This window comes from Natator depressus, chromosome 26 (genome assembly GCF_965152275.1).
Source record: "Natator depressus isolate rNatDep1 chromosome 26, rNatDep2.hap1, whole genome shotgun sequence".
NCBI classification, from domain to species: Eukaryota; Metazoa; Chordata; order Testudines; family Cheloniidae; genus Natator; species Natator depressus.
The window spans coordinates 6332292-6350293 of NC_134259.1; the positions used below are offsets into that span (position 1 = coordinate 6332292).

The window sequence follows — 18002 nt, forward strand, 5'->3', positions numbered from 1 at the left end:
GAAGTATCATTAGACCCATCTCACAGAGGCACTGTGGTGCAGAAGGCTGAAACGCATCCCTGGACGAGGCCTATGCAAACACTTAAGTCCCACTTCACCCTACACACTGTTGGCATGAAGTGGTAGCCTTCTGCTGGTCCAGGGACAAATCCTCCCCCGCAGAGAATCCCCTGTGGCGGAGCCAGGAACTGAACTCCAATATTAATTTGTATTGGAGTAGCAGCTAGGAGCCTCAATGGCAGACCAGGGCATCATCACACTAGGTGCTGTACAAACAGAACAACAGGAAAATAACGGTCCCTGTCCCAGAGAGAGAACAGGTGGAGAGAGACAGACAGACTGACTGACGAGCTGTTGCAACAATTAGTCTATAACTTTTGCCTGCTTCGGAATTTACCATGGAAAGTAGGTCAAGTTATTTTCAATAAAGAACGTTACAAACAGGTACAAGAGAACCAGACTGACTAAATTAGTTCAAACAAAAGGTCACGTTGTTGATACAATCCAAGGACTGTGGAAACTGTGCTGGTTAGAAAACACAAGTGATCTGGAACTGGAACTTAACCAATGAAAATTGGTGTGATGGATCTTAGGTCCAACTGATGGACAAAATAGGGCAGGGTGGGAGGACTCGGGTGAACTATGCCACCCACTTTTTCTCCCTTTGGGGTTCTTAAAGAGATTCTTTTAAGGAACTTTGTTTTCACCTATGAGTGTTCAAAGTCACCATGTTATGACAACATCTAGTCCTTAGCCCGCCAGCAGAGATATTCAACCACCAGCAGTGCAAAAGCATGGGAGAGACTCTGCATCGTGTTCCCTTTCCTTGTAGTGTTATTTTCTGCCCCACTGTTTCTTGCCTCCTATCCTGTCTCACTCTCTTGGCTTTTCATCAAGTCCTGAAATCAATTAAACTGCATCCACCCAAGCCTGCCTTGTCTAAGGAGAAAGAATCCAACCAGATGACAGCCCTGACCAAATCATAACTAACTAGGTTCCAAGCAGCAGGTGTCATGGTCAACTTGTCAGCCAAAGCATCCACGCCCAACTAACCAGCGGTCCAGTGTTCCAAAAACAACAAAAACTGTATTTCACCCATCTTTTTATCCTCACTCCTCCACCGTGTGTCTGTCTGCTTGTTGAGAACAGGATCAGTGAACGCACATCACGTGAGGGCACTAAAACTTACTTTTTCCTCCTCAGAGAAAGCTTGCTCTGAAAACAAGAGACACTGATACTTTGATACGGTCTGCCTAAGTCTGCATGGCACAATCACACAGCTACAGTTTGTTTTAATTTCTCTCGTTTAATCAATAAACTTTCCCTTTGAGTGAATGCTTTCACGTGTTCACCAAGTCACCAAGAAAAAACAAGAGCTCTGTTTAAAAATAACTCCAAACCTACCTACTATTGTTTAATGTTAGACAGTGAAAGTTTATAAACACCTTTAACTCTTTGGGCCTTTGAGAGCAACAGCCAGACAACAGAGCACAAGGAGACAGCATTGGTCAGCGTGAGAGGCAGCATCTCAACCGAGTAGACCACTGGTGTGCTAAGTTTCTTGTCGACATCCTGGCAAAAGAGCGTGTCTGAGGCCAACAAAGTGGCTTGGGGGAGGTTTACAGGGACCTTGTCCCAAGCGTGAGGGGCAGCAGGGGAGAAAGCACAAAGATGTCTGCTTGAAAATGTAACAAGTGGGCAACGGATATATCTCTCAAGTTCCAGTCCAGAGCCTCAACATCAGCACCACCCCCTTCCCTGCTAAGCTCTTCGCCTCAGAAAGATCACGGTGCAGGAATTTCCACCCATTAAGTCTGTGTGGTGTGGATAGGCAGCTGCCTTTCCTCAAAAGTCCATTTTTTTCCATCCAATCTGACTTAACACCAGCTGGTGACAGTGGACAGTCTGGAAGCAGCCAGTCACCACAATCTCACCTGACTTAGAGAAAAAGTTTTATTCCTCTCAAGATCAAACGCTAAAGAGAGAGTTTCACGGCATCGCCAGGACAGATCCTCACGGGAATTAAAAAGCTTCCTCCACCAAAAGGAGCCGTGTTTAATGCTGCTCTGCAGAGTGCATCCCCCAACCGGCGAGCGCGAGACAGCAGGCCCGCCAAATGAGGTAGCTAGCAGCTGGGCTTGCTTGTTGATGGCCACGTCCTATTCTCAGCAGGCGATGCTGGGTGCTAGCTCTGCAAGGATCAGAGCAGCTAGTGCATCCACTGATGGAGGCGACAGCAGGGGCCCAAATCATGCAAGGTGCCGCACAACCTTCCCCTTTGAAAGCTTCTGCTGCTTTCACTGAGCCTCCCCTCTCTGGGCAGTTCGCCTTGGACTCCAAACTCAGGAGTCACTCGTTCCCTAATGGGACAGTACCGGGGCTAAGTCACTGGCGCACGGACAAGACTGCAGGCTCTTTGCTTGTCAAAGCTAGGGAGGGTCCAAGCACCCCGTCCCTGTTTCACGAACCACGCCCAGTGAAATGAGCAAGAGCAGGGGGAGGGCTCAGCAGCTCTGAAAAAGTTAGGCCAAAATGTTCTCTGCTCCTCATGGTCTCTCTGGTTTCAATCTCGTGCCTATCCCCACGTATCTAAGCACTGTGTAGACACAGGGTGTGCAAACTGCAGTTCTAAAGTCACTTGAGAGATAGTCGAGCTCAAATATTAAGGACTGCTCATGAAGTAATGTGCTATTCACAGGGAGTAAGGGGGCAGAATTGGGTCCTGAGCTTGGGGGTTGCTTGGACGTTTTGTTATCCCCCCAAATTAACACGGATTAAAGTGAAATAGCTAAAACCAAGGAGAGGAGTCAGAAATAGGGCCAAATCCTCTGCTGGTGTAAATTGGTGCAGCACTATGGCTTCAGTGGTTCCATGGTGATTTACACCAGCTGAGGATCTGACCTTATGGGTCAGTGAGAAGGCACACATTGTGCAAGATGTGGTTACTCATAGCTGGAGCCCACAGTGTCTAACAGCTGGCCAATAGCAACTGTGTTTGTTTCTTTAAACAAAACAAAACAAAACACAAACACACCCCTCTTGGCCAGACCACCTGTGAAACGAGTTTGGCTGGATCTCAGCCCAGTTTCTAATGACAGGAGTCCACATCCCAATTAAGTCACTCCACCGAACCTGGCCTCCTTGTTGGCAGTCTCAGCTGAAGAGTCAAACTCATCTCTGGGCTGAGAGATTTGGGGCAAGCAGCTTCAGCCCCAAAAGCATCACTGTCCCAGAAAATTGCGACAGGCCTAAACGCAAGACCCCAGCCTGAAAGTGCCTCCTGAGACGGAGCGTAGCACCCTCCTCATGGGCCTGCAGCAATGACCTGCACATCTGGAGGCTTCAGGGGTTAGAAAGAGAATCACCCTTAATGCCGTCTGCCAGCACCTGCAGTCAGATTAAATTTAAAGAGCTATGCGATTGCAGTGAATGAGAACCTTTCACCCCCCTGCCAAGGATCATCAAGAATGTGACATGCCTTAATAAGTTAGCCTTGCTGTCTCCATTATCATCATCACCATCCACATTTTGCAGATTGGGAGGCTGGGCACAGGTGCTGGAACAGTTTTTGGTAGTGGGGGTGCCGAGAGCCACGGAGCCACATTGTAAACCCTGTATATCATGGAAACCACTTTCAGCGAGGGGGTGAGGTAGCACCCCCAGTTCCAGCACCTATGGGCAGGCCTGGGGTATTGGGGCATGGAGAGGACAACAGATCGCATACCCCTTCCCAGGACAGGAGGAGAGAGGCACCACAGACCGGGTGCAAGAGGCAACGTTCGTAGAGGAAGCAGGCGAGGGGAAGATGGTTTCATCTCCAGTGGGGACAAAGCAAAGTTCCATCAGCCCGGCCTTCCCCAGTGGCCGTGCTCTACAGACACCACCGATCATCCCAGCACCACCAACACGGCAAGATCAACTGCCCTGTGTCCTCTGACGGGTCGGCTTCAAAGACAGCTACGTGGATATCTCACAGGATACACAATGACTAGATGGGGACTGGATTTCAATCCTTGCCAGGAGGTCAGCCGGCTTCTGTGCTAACCAACTGCAGGGAAATTGAGATGTTGCTTTGGATGGACCCCTGTGTGTCCTGAACATGCACTGGAAAGCGGCTTGCGTGTGTTACTGTGTGAAAGGGTGGGGGGTGAGGGGGGGGGGAGGAGAAGAGAAGAGAATGTGCAAAGCCATGGATAACTCCAACATCCCTGGCTTTATGCATCACCGCAAAGCGCCCAGAGAGGGTGACCAGATAGCAAGTGGGAAAAACTGGGACAACGCCCCTAATTGGGACACCTGGTCACCCTACCCCCAGATACCAGGACGACAGAAAGGTAGCGCTGCATCACTTCCTTCCCTGGACTTCAGGGTTGTCTTTGTTTATAGCCTGTCCTCTAGTCAAACACTTTACACTCATTTTATCGAAAAAGTGAAACTTCCCCACAATTTCCACCTTGGCGTCCTCTTGTTCTCTCCCCCCAAGCTCAGTCGGTCCCATGTGCCAGATATTTTGAGTGGCTACTGACCCCATTTTCTCTGACACCCCATCGAAAGGTTTGATACATTGTTCATACAGAAACATGGTACCACGTTCAGGCAAAACAGTGGCTTAAAAAGGATCAAATCAGGAAGACTGAAATTTGCCCTGTGAAGAGAAACATCTTATTTACCAAGGATCACCACAGCAGGATTGCAGAACATGCATGTAGAATTTGACCTCCTCTGGTATCATTAATAGCTGGAACTGATGGCAAAAAATCTCACGCCCCCCGCCCATGGGAAATGGAGGTGCATATTTTCCTAGGAAAACCAAAATCTATAGTGTTTTGGTTCTTCAAAAAGCCAGCTTTCCACTGTAAGCAAGACACTTCCTGCAAAAGATTTTATTTAAAATCAAAAATGGAAAAATCCTGATGAGCTTTACACTTAGCTCTTTCTTAAGAATTTAACAATCAAGTAACAAAACACCCATCAGTATCATTATCCCCATTTTACAGATGAGGAAACGGAGGCAGAGAGGTGAAACAACTTGCCAAGTTCACACAGTGAGTCAGTAACAGATGGGAAGAACCCCTGACTCCTGACCCTCAAAACCCAGTTCTAAGCATGAGAAACGCTATCACCTGCTGGGATGTCCGTCAGAGGGCACACCTATGGGAATCCACAGAGGGAGGCACCTTCTGTTCCACCTGAAGACCATGAGTAACTACACCACACTGCAGATCTGGAGCTTAGCTTAAATCAGCCATGCCCAGCGGCTGGGGTCAGCCCTGATCAAAAAACTAGTTTCCAATTCCAGACAGACAATCTCACCTGCAGGCAATTCCTTTTGTTGGAAACGGACATTACGAGAGCGCCTCCAAACTTCAAAAGCATCCTAAGGCATTCAAGGGTTAAGAATATATACAAAAGCACGGCCCTTTAGAGTCAGCTCTGCGTTTCAGATCTCACTGTGCATTGCCCCTTGCTGAAAATTAAAAATACTATAACGTGCTGCAAAACCCAGCACATTGTGTGCTTTTCTGTCTCTCTGAAAGACTTATTTGGAAACTTTCCAAGCTGTTCAGGAGCAGGTTAGTCAGCCAGCCAGCCAGCCAGCCAGCCACACACACACACACACACACCCACCCCCTTTAGGGAGAAGAGCCTGCAATGTACAGCATTCATGCAGCACCCCCTGCTGGCTGACACCAGTGGCTCCAAAAGTGTGCCTTGAAAGCAGTTTATACGAAGAGGGTCAAACTAGGAGGAGGACAGAGGGTAAAACTCAGTAAACAAGAGAACGTTGGGGCATTTGTCCAAACAGTGAGAACTGCTGAACTGTGGAGTCGTGTCTCAAAGAGAAGAGACTGAAGACTTGTCGCTGGGGACACTAGAAGCCAACAGGCTTGATGTCCAGATTAGGAGGAGCAATCTTCCACGGTGCTGGGTTAAATGGGGTTTTGTGGATTGGTTCTATTTTCTAATGCCACCAATTCTAGCATTAAAAGTGCAGCTCACCCTGAGAAAGAGGTGCTAGAAACAGCAGCTCAGTGACTCCAGACAAATTCTGCTCGAGTTTACGGGGACCTAGATTCTTCACCCCACGCTCTTTAACTGCCAATCCGACCAACTCAGCCTGGGATCAGAGGTGCAAGCTGACCTCGCTCCTCATGGGCCATCACCAGATTCTGCAGGCCAATTTCTGGCCTTGGTTACACCAGTGCACTCTCACTTACTTCAATCAGGCCCTTTGTCTAAGCAGCGAGGCCTAGTGGCAAGAGCCCTGGACAAGCACTCTGAAGACAATGGTTCTATTCCCAGGTCTGCTACTAGCCTGCTGATTGGCCTTGAGAAAGTCACTTCCCGTCTATGCCAGTCACGATACTGACCTTTCTAAAGTGCTTTGAGATCTATGGATGAAGAGCCATATGTAAGAGCTGCATATTAACACGCCAATGATGGCTGCTTGAGGGGTTCCCCCCCCACACACACACACACACACTCACTCACACTCTTTTCAGGACAATTGTACTTCAAGCAACATGGAGGGAGATTCCTTACCACCACCAAGTAGCCAGTGAAACTGGTTCTCAACCCAGGGGCTTATCAACTGTGCAGTAAACCCCACCCTAGAGTACTAGCTTAAAGTTTCTTCTGTGTCAGTTGCATCTCAAGATTGCACCATCTGCTGCTGTGTTTCCAGTGCTGAAAAGAATGACTGGCACGGTAATCAATGGGAAACCGGGAAATCTCAGTGTTCTATCAGATATACAGAAAAAGTATTAAAGAAGAGGCATCAGTGGATTGTGGCTATTTGTTTGCTTGCATTCAAAGACCATATCCTCTAGGACGGTCACCTTGCAATGAGAGCCTGTTAGCTGCTAAGCAAGGTTAGGGTTGCTCTGTATTAGAATGGGAGACCTCTGTGTACCACTCTGGGGCAGCAATGGTGATTCTTCAGGTGGTGTTTCAGATGAGAGGCAAGCAGGAGGTCCCGACCACGTGGTCATAAGAGAACGCAGAGCACTTGCTACCTGAGTAACCCGAGCATCCTGGCCCCATTCCATTGCCATTCTCCCTGGAGTGCTTGCAAGAAGAATAAAAGGTCAATGGTGCCATCTAGCAGTCTTCTACAAATACAGCAAGCACTTCACATGGCTTGCAAATCTCTCATGCAACAGCATCCCCACGTGCTGTACCACACCCACCTCTCCAGTGCAGAACGGAAGAAGGAGAATGCCGCACTTTAAACACCATGAGTCAAGATTCTGTACAGCCGAGCGCCTTGTGTAGTCCTTGACACCCACAGAAAGTCAATGCAAAGTTTGGAAGCGCTGGTATCTGTCCCAAGGTTATTTACTGGTTTGCAACATACATGCTGCAGCAGGAAAAACACCAGGCTAAACACGCTGGCTTGCAGTGACGGTCATGCTCTGGTGACGTTCAGCTGTTTATTTCTCCTTTATGGCTAGATAGGAAGCGAAGCTCAGATCTCCTAGCTGCGTAACTAGCCAGCAGCCTGCATCGCACCTTTGTGTCCCCTCTCTGCTGCTACTCATGCCTGGAGCTGCCTCTCTTCATTCCAATCCCTCCTCAAGATGCCTTTTTTCTTGAAAGCCTTTCAGCGACAATGCCCAAGGAATAACGACAAGAGCCCTTGCCCAGTGAGCAGCATGTGGTCGGTGTCTTCCCTTAGGCTGCAGTCTCCTTGGCAGAGGGATGGTATCTTACTTCAAGTCTGACCAGCCCCAGGCCACGAAGAGGGTAATCAAATCCCACTGCTCCTGGACCACTCTGAATAGCCCCCCAGGCTCCTGGCTGACTTTGCTTTGGCCCATTCAGCAGGGCCCAGCTTTTAGTTTCCCCGGCTAGAGAACGGAAATACCAAGAGACTGAGCGAGTGAAGCTATTGCTGCTGGTCGGTCCTAAAGAGTTCTGGCTAATTGAGGAGTCCAGTTTAAAGAGCCAATGGAAGAGAATCTGGAAGGCATTCTCGGTACGTCTACATTGTGATAAAACCGCCGCTGCAGCTGGTCCGTGCCAGCTCACTTGGGCTTGCGGAGTTAGGGCTGGGGGGGCTATAAAATGGCAGTGTAATGGCAGACATCTGGGCTTGGGCTGGAGCCCAGGCTGTGAGACCCTTCCCTCTTGGAGGGTAGGGATACCCCCAGGCAGGCCCAGGGAAACATTCGGTTTGGATTCACTTCAGAGCCCACCCAAGATTCAGGTTCACCCCAAAGTTTCCCAGGTCTGGGATTAAACCCATCAAGCTTTGTTTGGTGACAGTCCTCCAAGTGGTTCAAAAGCAGAGATGGGAGCAAGACACAAAATTCAGACCTGGGCCCAATGTAAAGATCGGGCCCATTTGCAAACATTTGGATCCAGGATCAGATTTCAAACATCAGAGAGAGATTCAGATCTTGGGTTCCGGTTCCCCCTGCTCCTGCGCTGGGTCAGGTTGGCTGAACCCAGCCCACCCTCTGAGTTGGTCATGAAGCCTTCGGGGTTTGTTCCTGTACAGCTGCATCCGGCCAACACAGTACGAGTGTCACTGGAAGCAAAAGCTTCGCTTCTATCCATTGCCCAATAGGGGTCGCTACCATGCTACAAGTAGCTTATTCCCCAAGCAGGCTTGGTTAACCCGCTGGGTTACGAAACAGACAGGTGGGAAAGAACTAGAGGAGGAGAGGGAATTTACTGCTGGGGCATGTTAAGTTACTTGTTTCCCCTCTTTGTGGTGTCAAGAGCTGTCATGATGCACAACGCTGCTGACAACCACGATCTCTCACTGTCCAGTGCCCACCCACAGGGGCTTCCTGCTTCACACCCTCTAGCTTGCCAAGCGTAGCAGCCAGTGAATCCCTTTCCTAGGGAAGGGTCTCCATCCCAGGAACTCACAGTGGGGTGAATAGGTTTCCTCTCCATTCTCCCTTCCCCTACCTATCCCACCCTGCCAGTGCCCGTGCCCGAGCCCAGAGGCATTCAGCATTTTTCCAGACAGCCAATGGCTCTCCTCCCAGTGATCTTCCGTCAGACGGCGGTTTGGATAGATCTCACTCCGGACGCCATCAATGCCACTCCAAGCATCCATGACCACACCAGGTGCTCCCTCACTGAGTTCCAGAGCACTCCCAGTCCTGGAGCGATGGACCGAGCATGGACCCCAAGCTGTGATGCCCCTGCAAGGTAGTAGGATGTGCTGTCGCTCGACACCCAGGCTGGTTCGTGATTGCCATAGGGACTGAAGAGGAGGCTCTCAGGCAGATTGCTGCTGGCAGAGGGCCTCCGACAAGAGCCAGACATTGACTGGGTTAAAGGAGATGTCGAGTAATTGATTCTAGAAATGGGTCTCAAGAACAAATCTCACTCCTAAACCTTCCTCCCTCCTGTTCTCTTTCAGATACCACCAGCACCTCTCCCCCTTGTCTGGAGCCAGCCTGAGCCAAGACACGCCTGTATGCTTCCTGCAGGGCCAGCAGGGGCTGCTGTTGGTATGGAACAACTACTCCCTTCCATCTCTCCCTGAAAACTGGCTTACGCTCTGTGCGGAGCGTTCACCTAGGCCTAGGTGGTTTGGGGACTGGGTCCACTTCAGCTCAGAGTCACTTCTTCCAAAGCCCTTGCTACTGCAGTACAGCCACTCCAAGTGCCCCTTGACAGGACACAGGAGCCTGGGGAAAGATCCCGGGGCAGCTACACCAAGCTGTGTCATTTAGAAATAAGAGCTAGTCTTTGAATCTGATCGACACCTCCTACCGCCTGACCAACGCGGTGCAGAGATGGGCAGAAGAGGTCATTTGCTAATGCACATACAGATGCATCCGATGAAGTGAGCTGTAGCTCACGAAAGCGTATGCTCAAATAAATTGGTTAGTCTCTAAGGTGCCACAAGTCCTCCTGTTCTTTATACAAATGCTTGGAGGAGCAATTGTTACATGGCGCCCCCATAGCTAATAAAGCTACAAGATTGTGACGGTCCGGTTTGCACAAGTTACAAAAAATCCACAGCGACGCACAGCTACAACACCCCACCCGCTGCCATAGTACACAGTTCACTCCGGCTGTTCAGCCTGTGGGGTCATCAGACCCAACGCTGCCTTTACAAGACAGTGGCGCACGAACAGTGTCAGGGACACGGTCCAGTAATATAGCTCCCAAACTACGGTTTTGGGGGAAAAGAAAGTTTTGCCAAACCAAGCCAAAGACAGTTATTTGCAAGTTCATTTCTACTTTAATCCAAACAGAGAACTTTAAAAATCTGCCAGATAATTGGTTTGCAACCAAAATCCTGCAGCTTTGAACTAGTTCAGGAGAGAGAGTCAGGAAGGGACACCAACTAGACTCCAAAGTGGAACTGACCAGCCCAAGGGGGGTTTTGTTTCCTTGTTTTTTCAGAAGCGCTATGTGTAAGCTTGTCTCTTTTGGTCAACAGAAGTTGGCCCAGTAAAAGATATTACCTCACCCTGCTTAAGTAACAGTCTAGTTTAGTTATCCATCAGCAGTGGAATACAAGTAGTGAGCAGCTCCAGAAATAAAAAGAAAATTGTTTAAGGGGTCAGATTTAATAATCCAAGAGGACACTAGTAACACAGGCAAGAAAATTTCCTTTAAAATCATGTTTGTAAAACAGAAAAAAAAAAAAACAAACAAAAAAAAAACCCACAAAAAAAACCCACCACACAAAAAAAAACCACCACAAAAAAAACCCACACCTGAGCTCTTACGAGAACTCACATGGTTGAAGTGCAGACCGACAGTGAGGTTTTTCGCAAGCACTCCCCGTTATATTTCCACAACAACCAGAAAGTCCGACATTAAATTGCTTCAGCCATCCACGAAATAACTGGGCAGAAAAGCCAGCTGAGCAGTTATCTTCAAAAATCAATACAAGTGAAATCTGACCCAAAGAGCTCGGGAATTTGGAAACCAAGCAGCAGCAAGCCGAGCTGCAGTCCGTGTTTAGTGTCCGTGAATTTGAAAAGTTACAGAAAAGAAGCTCTGGTTACATTTGATCTGACGTTTATGTCCAACAGCCCTGGAATTGCACTTTTATGAAGATGCCAGGGCCAAGTCCACTGGGTATATGTTCAGCTGTTGGTCCACCTCTGCCCCCAATGCGCCCAGTGGAGGCTTTTTCCACTGAAGACAATAGACGCAGACAGAGACCAATGAGGAATTTTTTTTTTTTTCCCCCCAAAGTCCCACCCAGAATCTGAATCTCCTGTTTCACCCAATGCATCTCAGCTGCACTTTGATGCTTGGCTGAAGCAAGAGCTGGTTTTCTTCCAGAACACAAGCAGCATCCGCAGAGCGCCCAAGTTTAATGCTCTGTCTGGGCTCAACACCAACCACTTAGCTCCCTCCCTGGGAGCATGTTTTATGCAGAGCACAGATTACTAGCTACAATCCCATGTGCTGAGGGGGGGTCAGTGAAAAACTTCACGTTCTAGAGATATGTGGTTGAGTATTTCACAACGAAATTAGGCTCCCCAGTGTAAAGACAGCTCTTGTCCTTTAAGAAAACAGGACGATTGAATTCCTGTTCCCCGATTCCCAGAGGACATGGTCTCCTAACTATGCGCCTTCCTTGCAGTGTATTATTCAGACACTACAGTCTGTGGACAGTGTGGAGTTCCAGGCAGGGGTATGGTCCTTGGGAAACAAGGCCGGAGCCTGAGCTGTGTGGAAGCCTGTCGGTGCCTATCTATAAGTGGTAGCTATTTTCTCTAATAAATGCCTCCCATTTAAGGCAAACTGTGATTCAAGATCACGTGAGAGATTTGTCCACAGTTAATCCACAATCCAAATACCTAGACAAAAGCCCACAGATTGTTCGATATGGCTCAGTTCAACTACACAGAAGGGACTTGATTGAGGCTTTACCTTGTCAGCCTGTGGATACACAATCGTTGGGCTGCGCCATTCCTTGCTGATCCTTTTCCGGTAGTGATTGCACTTGGGGATGTACGTGCAGCCAACATCTCCCAGCTCTGGGTAGAAAACCTCCAAGTCCCCTCTGGAAAGGAATAAGGGGCAGGAGGAGAGAAACACTTGGGTGAGACTGTGGTGTGTAGGGCTGCTTTTGTGGGGAAGTGAATCAGCTCTTATTTTCTGAGGTCCTTAAACCAGGGCCATGATACTGAAAGGAAAGCGAACTCTCAGCCCCCTTGAGCCTTCCCTTAGTGGTTCATCTCTCAGAGCACAATGGAAGTGCTTTACTGAGCTGGGATCTGAGATGTAAAACCCAGCACTTGGCCATTTGTGATCTTCAGAGACCTTTTGGCACATCGTTAGCACCTATTGTACCTGCCCACCCTAACTGGGAAATTCCAGCCCACCTGTCCTTAGAAGCAGATCATTGAAGTTTCATAACATTGTGCTAGATTCCGTTGTGGTTTATTTCCCAAAGGTGCACAAAAGCAAGAGATGCGATCGGAGTCCCCCTGGCTGGAACATGCTTCCCTTCTCCTTTGCCCAGCGATTAAAGGTTTTAGTCTGGGACTTGGGAGTCCCCAGTTCAATTCACTGCTCTGCCACAAGCCTCCTGTGTGACCTTGGGCAAGTCACTTCATCTCTCTGTGCCCCAGTTCTTTTCCCCATCTGTAAAATGGTGCTAAAAATGCACCATCATCAGAGGGCACTCTGATGCTACGGTTCCAAGGGCCACAAATACCCAAGGCAGACTTCTGAATCATTTTTCCTTATCACGTCATGTAACACTACAGAGGAACTGCCCATTGTCATGGGCCTACAACAAACTGCACTATAATCAGAACTATAGGTCATGCCTTTATGCAGGCTGCAGATCAACAGAAAGGAGATGGCATGGCTTAGGGCTGCTCTAAAGATTAGCTGGAGCTGACATGAACCTTGTTAGAGGAGCGGTTAAATCCTCCAGCCAAGGGGGAAGCTGAGTGAATCCACAATATATGCACGAGACAGGAACGATTGTGCACATAGGGCAGGAGAGGTGGAGAGTTCAAAGCAAGATGTTCTTGTTTGCGACATGTGGGAGGAAATCAGAGATGGGATAAAACACACTAATAAGTAGCAAGTTTAAGTCTACACTGACTTTAATAATTTGGGAGCTCGGTTTAAGTTGATTTTAAAAAGAGCCTTTCAGTTCACCATGGAAAAATGGAAATGCTATTTTTTATGCAAAAGTCCTTAGTAATACCATTAAAAATAAAAAGGAAAGACATATGCACTGTCCCTTCTTGTCTACTACCAGCCTCCTAGCTGGGCTTCTGTGTCCAACACCCCACACAAATCCTCAGAGTTTGAGCCACAGCCCTTCAGCACCAAAACCACAGATCTCCTACAACCTGAGCGAAGGGGCACCATTGTTAGCTGGTAACATTAGTGGCCTGTTATTCTCCAGTGGAGCAGCTGTTAGAAGGAGGCATAAGGTGGGTTACTTCCCCACAACCTTGATGCCTTCTCTTTTGCTTCCAAGGTCTCTCCCCTACCCTGGCTATTCTTTTAAAAAAAAAATAAAAAAAAAAGAATAGCCTTTCCTCAAAACAAAAATCTCTGCAAAAAAGCTCTTTAGAAAACAATGTGAAAAACCCCACAAGAAAAACATGTTTGGGGGGGGACGGGGGGTTTAAGCCTGCTCTAGCTATTATCTATCTTCATCTTTGAGACAGTGAAGCGTTTTGCGGGACAGGCTATACAAAATAAAGTTACAATTGACTGTATTGTACAGGTCAAGGAATGACTCAAACGTGACCAGGTGAGGATGCAAGGACCAACCTTGCATAAAATAACGCAAAGACTAGAAGTCCCAGTGGCCTGTGCTTTATCTTGGTCAGAACTTAAGGTCAACATCAGAGCAGACAGACAAGGGATTTAGCTTTGCCCCGCCATGCAGCGAAGGCTCGAATTCACTACACTAGGAGGCTACAAACCAGATTTACAAAGGACCTGGATAACATTACGACCAATAGCATTTGTAGCTGCAGACCGAAAGAGAAGGGACATCAGATTTCATGCTTCAGGGCATCATTAGTTTACCACAAGCGTCAGGAAGGGTCACTGTCCTTTCCCTTCCTTTGCGTGCAGGATTACACATGGAGACCCACTGCATGGGGAACTACCTTCTTTGACATATGAGCTTAGCCTACAGCTGGCCGCCAGAGGATACCTGGCTTATCAGGTCAATCTGGAATGGCAAGTCCTACATTCCTGAGCATGTTGGGACCTGCAGGCTGCTTCTCCACAGGCCCCCCAGATACATGGTGTTTCAGGGCACTGGCAAGTCCGAGCACAGCAACAAGTGGAAGCTGCTCACCTGCAGAACTTGTAGTCCTGTCCAGTCAGCTTCTCAAAGACGCAGGTGCCCATCTGTTCATCCCCTGCGAAGGCCTCACTTCCCCAGGCAGCGACGCCAACCAGGCCTGCAACCAGCACCACAGCGGCCAGCAGCTTCATCCTGACCTGTCAGGGACCAAGGGACATCAGGTTAGAGCTTCCCACTGGCAAAGCAGCACCCCAGACCTTCTCAGCAAGGCCTCTCCTCCCACACGCAGGCTCCCTTTGGCACCGAGTGCAGTACAGTGGCTTCCTGAAGAGCTAGCCCTCCACCAGAGCACGCACCTCATCTCCCTTTCAGCAAGGCTGTTTGCAGCTGCCTTGCTATTTCACTGGCAGTGTGAGCATTTCCACTGCATCTCTTAGCCCTGCTCGTTATCTAGTCCTGGAGATAAGCTGCAGACAAAGTAAAGCCATTCTTACAAATCACTTTTGCCTCTGCCAATTCCACATCATTTAAATCTCGGTTATGTCAGAGGGTAATTGCATTTACTAATGACAGACAGCGCCAGGGAAGGCAGGACTCCTGCCAGGCTATCTGCTGCTCGCCCTTAGGAAGGCCTTGCTCCTCGGAGGGCCCCATTGCTACCTTGTAGAACAGGCAACTGAGCAGACCTCAGAAAAAAATTAAATCAGCTGCACTTCCGCCGTTGGCTTTGGGTACTGAGGAGGGAGAGGACGGCGAGTGGCTTTCCCTTGCTGTACCTGATGCAAACTCAATTCAAGTGTACCCACTACTTCACCATGCCCCCCAGGCCATACTCCCTCTCTCTTCCCCCAGGTCTTGTCGTCCTTTCTTCCAGCGTCATGCAGCTATAGCAATGGATCTACCAACATTTTCCTGAACACATTCATGGACGCAGCCTGCTACACTGCCCTGAAGCTCTGGTACTGGCCTCTGCCGGTACAGGATCCTGGGCTAGATGGACCATTGGTCTGACCTAGCACGGCAGTTCTTGCATTTTGAATTCCATATTTGAATAAATACTGCAGCTCCAACCCACACGCAGCTGGAGCAGATGGGGTTTTGGGCTGAACCCAGAAAACCCCAGAAAGAGGAGACATAGTGTTCTGGTCTCCTTTCTGATCCACCATCCCATCTACTGGCCCATATTGTACTGGGAGTCAGGAGACCTGGATTTGATTCCCCGAAGTACAAGCCTGGCTCTGTTTCTGCCTCCCCTGCACCCCTCCTTTGTTTTATCCTTTTAGACTGTAAGCTCTTGAGGGCAGGAATTCTCTCACAATGCATACACAGTGCCTAGCACACCCAGGCCTCCAGAGTATTGTTTGTACTACAGTAGTGCCTAGTCCCCATCCATATGTACCGCGTCTTAGAGTTGACTGCTCAGAGAGTGCGCGTCCTGAGGGACAACACCCTGTTGGCTAGTCAGTGATCAAAGCAGACATCCTTACTCTGCAGTACTAGCCAGGGTTAAACCAAGGTTTCTCTCTTCTGAGTAGTGATGCGAGTTCCCTGCTGCTTTTTGTAACACACTGAAGCACAGCTTCGCAGAGTGGGGGAAGAGGAGGGAGGTTTGCATGAAACACGGCCTCATTTCACCCAAGAAGTTCAAATGAGTGCACTTAACTACAGAGAACAATTTCCATGGACAACGCAGCTAGCCAGCTCCTACCGCCCCGAGCTCATCGCTGAGTGAGAAGGGGCTTTGGAGCCTCAGCCAGGAGCACAGTATAGAGACCTAGGAAACAAACAGGAATTCGTTCTGCATATTTTTAAAATCAAGGTTGGAGGTTCCCCCACACACTAAGATCTCTGCTCTAGTTCAAACAAGAATTAGTTCAAGAAAGTCCTCTGACCTGTGCTAGGCAAGTCAGATTAGATGACCACACGCTGCCTTTCTGGCTTTATAAGCTATGAAGCCAGGAAGATGTTACAGCTGGGGCTCCCATTCTAAACAATCACACACTAATTCACTTCAAGCGGTTCCACCGTAGCCTCTCGAAGTGGATTCCCTCCAGTTACTAGGCAGAGCCTGTCCCCCACCAGAGGGGTTGTGACACCTTTAAGCCTTCAGTGGAGCCGTATCATTATTCAAAATTTGTAAATCAAGAAGGGGTCAGAGTGCTTATTCCAGGAGAACTATGGATTTGTATGTGGTAGGACGCTTTGGGTATATTTACGTTGCCATAAAAAACCCCACAGCGATAAAAAAAACCCACTGGTCTCAGAGCTGGGGCCAGCCGACTCGAGCTGGGGCTATAAAACTGTAGTGTAGATGTTTGGGCTTGGGCTGGAGCCTGGGGGGGGGGGGGGGGGGGGGGGAAGGTCTCAAAGCCCGGGCTCAGGCCTGGGCATCTATGCTGCAAATGTATAGCCCCCCCATCCCAAGTCAGCCGACCCAGGCCGGCCTGGGTCTTCTTTTGCAACGTAGATGCACCCGTACAGGCCCTACCAGAGAACAGGGCCCCACTGAGCTAGGTGTCGTACATACAGGCAGTAAGAGACTGTCTCCGCCCAAGAGCCTGCAATGGATACAAACAGCCAAGCAGATGACTGGCAACTGAGGACTAGGATTAAGTGACTTGCCCAAGGCCAAGCAGGAGTTGGATACAAGTCCCACTTAAGCGCGTTAAGCATGAGTCTATCTTTCCTGTTGGCCTTCCTTACACGTGTCTTTCCCCTTCTCTGGAGCACCTAACTGGGTTTCTGCCTCTCTTGGTTACTCCTGAAGAATTAGGGAGCAAACAGGGAGAGGAGATTGCCCTGCCAAAGCCCCCTCTCCCGAAGCAGGTCATAGCCCGCCCCCCAAATCTCTGCAGTTTACCTGGAGCAGAAGAATCAGGCCAGGCTGGAGCAGGGAACTGATCTGCCTCAAGCAGGCGGATAAACACTGCAGTGGGCTGGACTTTGTAACCCTCAGTCATTCCTCGTGCTCGGCCAGAGTGACAGTTAGCAGGTGCCAGGGAGGGAAAATGAGAGGAGCAGGGAAGCAGGAGCTGAAGCCGAATGGGTTTTGCAACGGTCAGTCATCTCAGACTTGACAGTTAGAGGCAGGTTCCGATTCTGGCTCCCTGTTCTCTTGTGTGTGGGGTAAGGGGAGGGCACGGAGTATTCAATGAGGGTTAGTGGATATGCTTCCTTCTGGGAAGATCTTGACATTAGAGGGAGTTGTCCTCTATCTCCAGCTGAGGAAGCAGGGAGGGTACATTTTAGGTTGCTCCTGGTTTCTTCAGTAGGAGAGCAGAGGGTGAGACTGGAAGCCGGGGATGGGAGAGAGAGAATATATGCAAGGAGAGGCAAATAGCCAAGAGGAAAAGGGCAGCTGCCAACTCCTAGAGTGAGAGACCAGTCTGGGGTGACCAGTCATTTTGTAGGTGGTGTCCCCCAGTTCAATATGCACCTCGTATTTTACATGCTACCCCTTCTATAGGGCTTTTCATGAGAGGATCCAATAGTGCTTTACAAACACTTACCTACCTCCTGGGTGGGAGCATGGAGACAGGGGTTATGTTCCAAGAAACAGAAACATGGAGAGGTTAAGATACTGATCCAAGGCAGTGTAACAAGTGGGAGAGCAGGAATAGAACCCAGGAATCTCAAACGCCCTGTCCCACAGCTCTGAGAGACCCCACTCTGGGCAAATCCTGGATTGCAGTTCCTTTGTTCTAGTCGCTAGACCAGTGGTTCTCAAACTTTTGTACTGGTAACCCCTTTCACATAGCAAGCCTCCGAGTATCACACC

The 18002-nt window shown here is 49.1% G+C and overlaps 1 protein-coding gene across 2 annotated transcripts in view; it reads right to left on the bottom strand.

The window, feature by feature from the left end:
• Positions 1–17190, bottom strand: part of PEBP4 (phosphatidylethanolamine binding protein 4) — a 200378-nt gene extending 183188 nt beyond the window's left edge. The window contains exons 1-3 of one of the 2 annotated variants that reach the window (XM_074940340.1): positions 17085–17190; positions 14276–14421; positions 11866–11998 (exon numbers count right to left, since the gene is read on the bottom strand). In XM_074940340.1, the coding sequence (XP_074796441.1) occupies positions 11866–11998; positions 14276–14415 (273 nt within the window). In that variant the 5' untranslated portion in view covers positions 14416–14421; positions 17085–17190. Of the gene's footprint in view, positions 1–11865; positions 11999–14275; positions 14422–15711; positions 15819–17084 lie in introns of those variants that run through there. The other variant, XM_074940339.1, reaches the window with a different exon arrangement.
• Between the last annotated feature and the right edge of the window lie 812 nt (positions 17191–18002).